Source organism: Rutidosis leptorrhynchoides, chromosome 6, assembly GCF_046630445.1.
Source record: "Rutidosis leptorrhynchoides isolate AG116_Rl617_1_P2 chromosome 6, CSIRO_AGI_Rlap_v1, whole genome shotgun sequence".
In the NCBI taxonomy this organism is placed as follows: Eukaryota; Viridiplantae; Streptophyta; class Magnoliopsida; order Asterales; family Asteraceae; genus Rutidosis; species Rutidosis leptorrhynchoides.
The window spans coordinates 294,294,004-294,305,700 of record NC_092338.1 but is presented as its reverse complement, the minus strand read 5'-3'; the positions used below and the strand labels follow the sequence as shown (position 1 = coordinate 294,305,700).

Here is an 11,697-nt window from a genome sequence, read left to right as displayed (position 1 = left end):
ACCAATATGTATTGGTAGTGTGTATGTGTGATATTTTTAGATTATCATTTCTTGATAATCTAGGTGGTGTATTTTTAACCTTGTCGATAAAATAAAGGTTATGGTTTGTTTTAAAAACGAATGCAGTCTTTGAAAAACGTCTCATATAGAGGTCAAAACCTCGCAAAGAGATCAATTAATATGAAATGTTTATAATCGATATGAACGGGACATTTCACTAACCCTTGGACATTTAGTCTCAAGTCGTTTCGCAACCGCACTGTGTGACTATAGTTTGTATCTAGTCGCACAAACTAATCTTTTACCCCTGTCATATGATTTGAAAAAGCCGAATCCAGAAACCATACTGTTTTGGATGCTTTCCTTTCAGCATCTACAGCTGCCATCGACAACAATTCTTCGTTCTCATCAAACTCTGCGTAGTTTGAAACTCGTTTCCCAGAAGTACATTCGTATGCAAAGTGTCCCATGTTGTGACACCGATAGCATTCCAATGTACTCTTGTCAGTATGTGAACGACCATGTCCACGACCACATCCACGTCCACGTCCATATGAGTTTCTTCCTCGTCCCCTTCCAGTGTCATGTTCCACCTTCAAAACTTGTTCGTCTGACACTCTTTTTAGAAGTTTCTGCTCATGAACCAGTAATGAGCTCTGAAGCTCATCAATAGTTAACGTATCAAGATCCTTGGATTCTTCGATGGAGCACACAATAGGTATGAAGTTGTTTGTTAGTGTGCGGAGAATTTTCTCCACGATTTGAATATCTTGCATAGTTTCCCCACAATTTCGCATATCATTTGTTGTTACCATGACTCTTCCAAAATATGCAGCAACAGTTTCTCCTGATTTCATCTCCAGCATTTCAAAGTCTCTTCTTAAACGTTGGAGTTGAGCTCGTTTAACACGAGCATTTCCCCGATACTTCATCTTCATAGCATCCCATATTTGCTTAACCGTATTCTTTTGAGTGATCGTCTTAAGAATATGTTTATCAATTGACTGAAACAAATAATTCTGTGCCTTCAAATCCTTTAATTTCAACGCATCGACACTGATATGTTCAGTTTCTGATAGCTTTGCCCTATCTCCTGGTTCAGTGTACCCTTCTTCAATCACTTGCCAATATTCCTTTGACCGAAGAAGATTCTCCATCAACAAGCACCAGTGATCATAATCCCCATCAAACTTGGGTACACAAGTCGTCTGAAAATGGCTTTTTTCTTCCGCCATTACACTATCTCTTTGAATATGATTGCTCACAATGTTTGCTCCTGATACCACTTGTATAAACAAAAGGTAATATCAGAGTAATGGCAAACAACACTCGATGCCTTTTATTAACAATTGATAAGCCATACATATATGGCAGAGTACAAGACACGATGAAACACCACGTTCTACAGACTCAAACGTTAACCAAAAATAAAGGAAAGAAACCGTAGGAATCGGTAGACTCATTCTACACCTACAACAACGTAAACAAACTAAACATTAAACCTAGACTGGGTACCAAGCCCATTTATTAAAGCAGGCGAACCTAAATAAGCCCATAACAAAGATAAGCCCAATAATCAAAAGTTCGACCGCAGGAATTACACTTTACCTAAAGATAATAATTTGATGAAAAAGTAATTTTTGTATTTCATTTAGACTTTACCTGTTTTTAATATGCTTTCATGAACATATCTAACTCATCACCTTTTAATCCATGTAAATGTTAACTAAATCCAACTGAACATGTTCTTAAAAATGTGTTCTAATAAATACGGAAGTTCGGGCGAGACGTTGATAAATTTACAAGGCTTTAAATTAGCACGATGCATGTCATCTAGATTAAATTTGAAGATAAAGTTTGTCAATGAATTTTGAGAGAATGTAGATCAAATAAGAGGAAAAGTAAATGAAAAATGAATTGATGGAATGACATTAACGGAGCATATTGTTATTGAATTTGAATTTTAAAATCGGTTAATAAACAATAAAAATTGCAATATTCCTTGAAAATTGAGCATTTAGTATTTATTTTGAATTTTGAAATGGTTAAGAAACAATTAAAAATACGATATTAATATTTCTTAAAAATTCTATTTTCCTTAATTACTTATATTTAAAAATTAAATATATATGACATCATCCAAGTTCATAAGAAAATGACATGTGGCAACTTGATGTTAAATAGAGGTTTAATCTTTCATAAGGATGACATCATCATGTTTGAGATTTAATATATAGTATAGATAACTTGCTAGCCATTAAAATAAAACAAGATAAAAATAACTTCCTAATAATTAGGATCACACTTTCAGTCACCCACATTTCATTCAACATTAATCCACTTTCCTCAGTACTTTCAAAGATTTTACTATGTCATAATTTGATCCAACAATCACCCCCTCAATTGTGACTTATACATTGAAGATCTTTCATCCTGAGAAGTTCCCACATTTCTTTGAACTTGATATTTGGTAATGCTTTAGTTAGGACATCTGCCCTTTGCTTTTCATCACTGATATGCTCAACTGTGATTCGACCCCTTTCAACACACTCATGTATGAAGTGCTACCGAATGTCAATATGTTTGCTCCATCCATGAAACACCGGTTCTTCATTAATTCTATAGCTGAGCTATTGTCTACGAGCAAGGTTACCTTTGAGTAGCACTAACCCATTTTTCACAAAGCAGATTGTTGGTTCCTGATTAACAACAAGAGTATTGTAGAGGGGGTGAATATAATTCTTTTTTATTAAACACTTAATAAACCAGTGAGTGTATTCAAACAAATAATTTAAATGAGAGTCTTGGGTAATTTTCAACATTATTCTTTTATTGATATGAATCTCAAAGAATCATAACTGTTCTAAGGCGGAATAAATAGTTGGTTGATTACAAATTACGCCTAAGTGTAGCTAAAGAAGATATCTTAAAGCTATTACAAGTTTGGACTCTATTTAAATAAACCCACGCCACTAAATATTACAATAGTGGATAATTTCTATTTATAGTAGTCCTATTATCCATGTAATTGATCTATTGTTCACTGGTACATAGAAAGTCTGTACTTGTGTAGACAACTGCGTCAGAGAGCGTGCTCTCTTTCTTTCCTCTTTGGTAGCTATTTGCAGGAGCACTCCAATTCGGTTTGGCACCACTATTTGAATAAACAAATAGAATGTTGGGTTCTCTAGGTGTTGACAAAGTATTAGACATGTCTGCACATGTGTTAAACTTCTGCATTCCCACGTGGTTTTGTAAGGTCACTTGTCAGCTGCCGACACCTATCCTTTTCTGTTCAACTTTGTCTCTGACTTCTGTTGAATAGTACAATTGTTGTAGACCACATAGAAAACAATTATGCTTATAATGGAGCATAATTCGTCTAAGTGTTGTATGCTACTACCAGCTATGCTGGTTCTTCTACTGGTTCACTTGATCTTCATAATTTGCTAGGCGCACATCCTGTGCTGATTGAAGAATACTGTCTACCTTGTGCTGGTATACCAGGCAGCATACTGGGACACTTGACACAACAACAAATGTTGTCTATACATGAATAAACCTGTGTTGGTTGCACATAACATTTTAGTGTACATAATTGTTGTTTTGTCATAATTAAATCCTTAATTATTTTAGGGACTCAACACAGATTCTTTAGCCAAATTTCTTGACATGCAGCTGATGTAGCTGCCATGAACTCTGCCTCATGTGAGGCTAATGCCACTGTATTTTGCTTTTGTGATGCTGAGCTGAACAAACATTCTCAAATATAGAACCGTACATGATGTTCCTTTTCTATCATCTGTATCCATCCCATGACTAGAGTTACAGTACCCAACTAATCGTTCTTTTCCACCTCTGCCGTAGACAAGTCCATCATGGATTGTCCTTTTCAGATACCTCGCGATGTGTTTCACAGCCTTCAAATGCACCTTATTTGGTGTCTGCATATAATGGATAGCAATTCTAACTGAATAGGCCAAATCAGGCCTCATATGGATCAGATAACGAAGAATTCCCATGAGTCTTCGATTGCATTCACTTCTTTGCCTTCTTCATCTTTGGACATGCTATGCTTAGGCTCCATAGGATACCTTACCGAGTTACAATTTCACATACATGTTGTTTCTAATATATTCTTGGCATATGCAGCTTGTGATAACGCAATTCCATCATCACTTTGTTTCACCTCTATTCCCAAGTAGTAACTTAACTTACCTAAGTCAGTCATTTCAAACACCCGTTTCATCTTTTCTTTAAAACTTCTTACTTGATGCTCACTTAATCCTGTCACAATTATGTTGCCTACATAAATACCAACTATTAAGACTGATTTAGAGCAACGAACCTTGTATATAGCCTAGTCATGTGTGCATTTCTTGAACACCATTTCTTTAAATACTTTATCCAGTTTGATATCCACGTATAAATGGTAAACTTCCTAATTTTTCATTGTTGCAATTGCCAATAATAGCCTGATGGTTTCTGTGATGATCCGTCCAAATCCCTTTGGACGAATACATCATTCATTGATTTCATAGTGAGGTACTGACCTCTACATGATACGTTTTGTAAACATTGCATTCTTTTGAAAAGGCACACCATAATTGAATATCAATTTCCAAGGTTTTTGACGTTTGATGATTTCTACATATAGACAATCACCGTAATTAATAGTTTACAATACTACATCCGTTGATAATGCAGTCAAAATAAGATACATGGTGATGATTTTGTGAATGCAATGTTTTCTCGAATAAAGCATGTATGACTCCATGCACATAGCTTGTATAACAGATAAGCAAACAGCGGAAGACTTCTAGGAACCTGAGAATAAACATGCTTTCAAGTGTCAACACAAAGGTTGGTGAGTTCATTGTAGCGACCCCGACAAATCGTCAAGTGACGGCGTCGTCTACGTGGGTCCCATTACCTGGTCATAAGTCTTTATGATAACGTTTGACCAAAATATGTCGCCTTCATTTCAAAATAAAGATTGTTTTCAAAGTTTACAAGAATAGTTCAACCATAGGTTAAGTTACAAGGTTATAAGTACAAATGAAATCTAGGCGACACAGTTTAAAGTAAAGTCAAAGACGCTCCATGAAATGCATGTATACTCGACATCCAATGCAAGTATCAAATAGTGAGCGGAAGCATGTTTCACATATCGTGCAAGCCCTGAGAAAAACATAGAAATCTGTCAACGAAAAACGTTGGTGAAATCATAGGTTTAAGTAAGTAAGTGAGTAAAAGTAAGTAAGTCGAACCACAAGGTTTGCAAAGTTGAAATAATAGTAACACATTCTAAAAGTTAATATTCACGAGCACTCAATTATCAAAGCTTAACATTCCGTCCGTTGAACCCCGTAATAATAATGTTAGAACATACACTGTTTCCCGAAAATATATTTCACCCGTAGACGGTAGCGAACCGTCCGAAGTGAGGGTTTGTCAAACCCATATGGCCATATAACATAAGTTCTCGCTTACACCATCTGATGTAACTAATGATAATCGAATTGAGGATTTGTGTTCAAACTCGTATGTAGAATGTTTGTTTTCCCTGTACTTGTGTTCACGTAGTTTAAAAGAACGTTTATGTTTTCTCATCCCAAAAGTAAGTTCAAAAAGAGTAAAAGTGGGACTATGATCTCACCTCGAGTGCAAGAGTTAATAAAGTACTTCAACAAGTAAACGCGTGCAAAGCCAAGCTAGTCTTGACCTAAACATATAGGTTATATCAATAACGGTAAACACAAACGGTCAAAGATGTTCAATTAGTCCTATGGCTCGTTACGACTCGATTATATTAGCATGTGAATCAAATTGTCAAGTTTCATGCAAGATACTAGTAAATAATCATGTTAGAAAGGTTGCATAAGTATTTGGTTAAGTTTGACAAAAAGTCAAACTTGGTCGGGTCAAAGTCAACGAAAAAGTCAACATGTTCGGGTCGGGTCTCGGACAAATTTTCTATGCTAGTTATTCATATATAAGCATGTTAAAACAAGTTGCAAGTGAATTGGAGGTCTAGAACATCCCAAACATTTTTGGTAAAATGGACAAGTGGGACAGAAGCTGGACACGGCCTATGCCGCGCCGCGGCCAGGGGTGTCGCGCCGCGACCTAACACGTGGTCTGGCACCTGGTCAGTTTCAAGGTTCAAGTCTTGGTCAAAACTTCAAACAACCACAAAACGCAAACCGTAAACAACTAGAAGACGTATCTTATACCGTTGGAAAGCTCTTTTGACAAGGAACACAACTAAGCACTTATCATCAAACGACAACATCATTTACAATAGCCAAAAACTCATCAAGTGATCATTAAACGTTCATTTCAAGGTTTCAAGTTCATCAAATGCAATTTGAGTTTCGGGAAACCAATTCACACATATGATATGCCATTTTGAAGGTAATGGAGCATACATTACTACTAAACACTAACAATTAACATTCCATGACATTCAAGCATCCAAAAATTCATGTCAAGAACTATCAAACCCTAGTCAAACATCTCAAAATCAATAATCATGTTTTTGAAGTTTTCTTAATCATCCTCCACATCAAATTGAAGCTAATGATGCTAGTAACATATTTAATACATGAACTTTAACAATTAAACAACTTTTAATCATCCAAAATCAAAGATTTAGCAAGCAATTTTCATAATGAACTAGTTACACCAAATACAACAAATCGAGCATACAAATTACATACACGACATCACAATGAGCCATAGACACTAATTAACAACTTTATAAGTCAAGAACACGAATTTAAATAAATCTAGTGTTTTAGAAATGTTACCCAAATGTGATGAAGTTGGTACCAAATCGAAGAGGATGAAGAGAGGATCACGAATATATAATTTGTTTTGATTGAAGCTTGATCGATTGTAAGTAGATGATGATTCTTGATGATGAAGGTTGAAAGAAAAGTTGAAAGTGTTAAAGGAAAAATGAAAATGAAATGAAAATAAATGAATGGAGGAGAAAGGGTGTTGACTAGTTGACCTAGTCACACCTTTGATCACTTGGCAAAAATGGTCCCTCTAGTTCGGGTGCGGGTGCGTGAATTAACCAAACGAATATTTTAAAAAAAACGCTAGAGTAAACGGGTGTCGTTATAATTAAATAACGGAAGATATTATATATATAATAATAAAAAAAAAAGACGGTGTTAAAATAAATTTAACGGAAAAACGCGGGATGTTACATTATCCACACCTCAGAAGAAATTTCGTCCCGAAATTTAGTTGGAAGTAATAGCCGATATCTCTTACTCGAGACCTAGTGTTGTAACTCTACAACTGAGTGAAGGTGCTGTCTTGGGTATTCCACGAACCCGAATAGTGGGGGTGTTACGTAGTATCAAGGTTTGGTTTCACGACCCACAAGTTCAACCGGTTTCCTATGAAGAGAAGTTTGTCGTCGATAGTTGAGGTATCTAACAGGATTGCACGTTCCTGTTCCGCAGGACACATTTCTAAGTTTGTTACACGAAATGTAAGGTAAACGGAAACTTAATTGAGTCGGAAGTTCTAAACGGTAGGAAGCGGTTCCAATACGCCCCAAGGTTTCAAAAGGGTCAACGTGTCGCGGGTTTTAACTTTCCCTGATTCCCGAAGCGGATCACACCTTTCCAAGGTGCGGGTTCTCAATATTACACTGTTACACACAGGGATTTTTGTGAGGTTTTCATCTAAGTTTGGTATAACTCTTTTGGTGACTATGGGTTGTCTCGAGCCCTTCTCGGACTTGAATGATCTCAATTGTTGTTTCTTGATGGAGTTCAGATTCGGTGATTTGCTTGCCACATGTTTTGGTTAAATGAACAGGGGTATGACATCTGCGGTCATATAGGGTTTCGGAAGTGTTACGTTAATATACGAATGATAGCTGTCGTTGTAAGAAGAACTACTAAAGGTGACAATACGAGTTTGTGACATGTCTTTCCAAGACGTAAATCGTTCGTTTGCTTGGTTCGTCGGTTTGTGGGTGGTACGCGGTACTCATGTCTAAGCGGGTCTCCAAGGTTTCTTGTAAAACTAGAAGTGAAACGAGTATTTCGATACGGGATAATTGACAAAGATACACCGTGTTGGAATAGAATCTCTCAAGATATGTTTGAACAAGTCAGTTAGGGTTCGAAAAATGTTCGTTAGGACTATTCACCCTCGTGGCGAACACTAATGTAATATGAGGAGTTTCTCTATCCATGGAGAAATGTTACAAGGAGTTTCCTTAAACGGAAATGCGAGCGATAAAGATAGGAGTGAAATGAGGACTTAGAATAGGATGAGCTTACATCTCGAGGTTGCTATAACGTGCCTCTAGTTGTCAAAAGTTGAAGTCTGAAAGTGAAACGAGGTAGTACACGTAGTTGTATAGCTCGGGGTTGAATAATAGTTGACCGATTATCAGAAACACAAGGGCGTTAAGTCAAAGAAGAGTGAAGTATCGTTGGATTGTGTGCTATCTTAAATTCCAGTAATATCAGACGGTGACGGTGAAATAACAGAGGTATGTAGTGTGGTACGTGATGACGAGAAAATTGATCGGATCCACAATTTAGTATTCGAATTCTTCGTGTAAAATAACGAATTTTAGTTATGTTGATTTTTGAGTCGAGAGAGTATGCCTTTCGGCGTTCAAGTAGAAATATTTCCATGTTCGAGTTCCATCTGTTGCTATACGATTTTAACTAGAAATGTTGGTGTGAAGAATCACGCTCAAGGTTCGAACACGGAGAGGTTTAAAGTTTTCCTTAGTGAGTTAACGAGTTTAAAAGTCGTGTAACACGAGAAAAGTCAGAAATGAATCTTCGGTGAAAACAGACGAGATCTAAGATTTTACGAATGCAAGTCTGAGTTGGGAGAGTTTCCTGATTACATGTGGCTTGATTTCGAGATTGATTGTAATGCCTTGACCATTAACATCATGGTCTAGAAAATTGGACTTCGTTCAACAGAAATTCTCACTCAGAGAATTTGGTATAGAGTTGCTCTTTTCTCAAAAGTTCGAGCGTAAGACGGAGATGTTGTTCTTTTTCCTTCTTTACTTGAATAGGTCAAGATATCATGTATAAATACGATAACGGATTTGTCTAGATAAGTTTGCATACGTGGTTTAGGAGGTTCATGGATACGGACAGAGTCCTAAATAAATTGAAGGGTACTAAGAGAGATTTACAACTAACGTTGCGAGTTCGGAAAATGGCTTAGGAGACTTCGTCTCCCTTAACCCCCAATTGATGATAACCGGAACGGAGGTCGATTTGGAACATACGGGATTCGTGCAAATAATCATGAGGTCATGGATGTAAGGGAGAGGGCATCGGTTTCCAACCGAAAATTTCTTAGTTCACAATAATCTATACATAAATGTAGGGCAACAATTTCTTCTTAATGAATAGGTTTTGAGTTCCTTAGTTCTATAGGTGTCGAGTTCAATTTCTTAACGTATATCCTCCGATAATATTTATAGGCACACAATATTTTTCCGTTGGTCGCTTAAATTGCCTAAATAGTATATAGGGGAAAAGATGGAATGTAATGAGTACAAGTCAAAGTCTTGGTTGTAAAACGTCTAGCGGTAATCGAATAGAACAAGTATGAAATATACGGTTTGTTGTGGAGAAACGTACCCGTGACTAGTCCATCGTCGTCTCGGGCATCCTAGGTGTCGATGTTGAAAGTTCAATGGCGTGCGTTGGGGTTGATTTCTTCTTTGGGCACACATTCCTAAAATGACCCAGTTGGCCACACTCAAAGCATGCACCCGTCCTGTGTGCGTTGGGCACCCTTCGAGCGACGGTAACGGTACCCTTACAGACATGGGCCACATGACCACTTCCTTGACACTTGACGCAAAAGGGTTTGCCACATTCACCAAAATGATGTTTGCGACACTTGTTACAGTGAGGTAGGGTTCCGGCATACCCCTTCTTGCCGCCGGGGTGAAAGGCTTCTTGGAGATGTTGTTATTGTTGTGGTTGCTTGGTTGCGAGGCTTCCCATTTTCTTTTGTTGTTACTCGGGTGGTTCTCGACCATTCGTACCGGTGCTTCCATTTCATTCACCGTTTCTAAAGTTTGGTGGGCCTTTGTTAAAGCCTCTTGTAGGTTAGTGGGTTGGGATGCCATTACCCCGTGTTGAATGCTCTTAGGGAGGCCATCCATGTAAAGTTCGACTCTTAGGAATTCGGGAGTCATGAGATTTGGACACATTGAGACTAGTTCGGTAAACCGTTGATTATAAGCTCCGAGGTCATTCCCGACCGTTCTTAAATTCCTTAGACCCTGTTCGAGCCTTCGAGTCCCGTCGCGCAGAAAATATTCGGTGATCATTCTTTCTCTTAATTCGGTCCATGAGAGTGTGTGGGCTTCATCGATACCCACCGATTGTACGTACTTGTTCCACCATGAGAGAGCAATGCCGGTGAAAGTGAGGGTGGAAAACTTGACCTTATCTTGGTCCTGACAACCGCTTATGTTAAAAACGGCTTCCGTTTGTTCGAACCATCGGGTGAGAGCAATCGGTCCCCCGGTTCCATCGAAAGTGGGAGGTTTGTACCCCATGAAGTTTTTGTAGGAGCACCCCTCGTTTGAATTATCGGCTCCATGATTGTTGTTGTGGTTGGAGAAGTGATCGGCCACGGCCTCACCCACGGCGGTGGCTATCATTCGTTGAAGGGTTTGTTCTAAAGTTTCGGGAAGGGTATTGTGTTGACCTTGGTGAGCCATTGTTCCTTCATGACACAAGAATATCGTTGATTAGTATTCTTAACAATACTAATCGTGATATGGAATAATGATGAAGAGAAAATTTTCCTTGATTCGCCTTAAATTCTTTATGTCGTAATGTCGGAACGTTCATATGAGTCACCGTAATATAATCCCGGCAATTATATTACCCTGATTCATATGTGCATTCGACATTATTCTATAAAGTCAAGGTGGCGCGTCAACAAATTTATCAACGTAAGATCAAGGTCGAATACGAGTTAGATATGATAGAAGAGTTCGAGTATAAATGCACAAATAGTCAAATAATTCCTACTTCAGTCTATATGCCGGTTGTAGTCTAGATTCACCCATGTACCCTATGACTCGGGGTGGACACAAATGAACTCTAAATCCCTACAACCAAGGCTCTGATACCACTTGTAGCGACCCCGACAAATCGTCAAGTGACGGCGTCGTCTACGTGGGTCCCATTACCTGGTCATAAGTCTTTATGACAACGTTTGACCAAAATATGTCGCCTTCATTTCAAAATAAAGATTGTTTTCAAAGTTTACAAGAATAGTTCAACCATAGGTTAAGTTACAAGGTTATAAGTACAAATGAAATCTAGGCGACACGGTTTAAAGTAAAGTCAAAGACGCTCCATGAAATGCATGTATACTCGACATCCAATGCAAGTATCAAATAGTGAGCGGAAGCATGTTTCACATATCGTGCAAGCCCTGAGAAAAACATAGAAATCTGTCAACGAAAAATGTTGGTGAAATCATAGGTTTAAGTAAGTAAGTGAGTAAAAGTAAGTAAGTCGAACCACAAGGTTTGCAAAGTTGAAATAATAGTAACACATTCTAAACGTTAATATTCACGAGCACTCAATTATCAAAGCTTAACATTCCGTCCGTTGAACCCCGTAATAATAGTGTTAGAACATACACTATTTCCCGAAA

At 37.8% G+C, this 11,697-nt stretch overlaps 1 protein-coding gene across 1 annotated transcript; it reads right to left on the bottom strand.

Moving 5' to 3' along the window:
• Positions 1-293: 293 nt before the first annotated feature.
• On the bottom strand, positions 294-1,235 carry LOC139854550 (uncharacterized). The gene has a single exon (XM_071843850.1). It carries the CDS (start codon positions 1,233-1,235, stop codon positions 294-296), a length of 942 nt encoding a protein of 313 aa, XP_071699951.1.
• Positions 1,236-11,697: the final 10,462 nt, after the last annotated feature.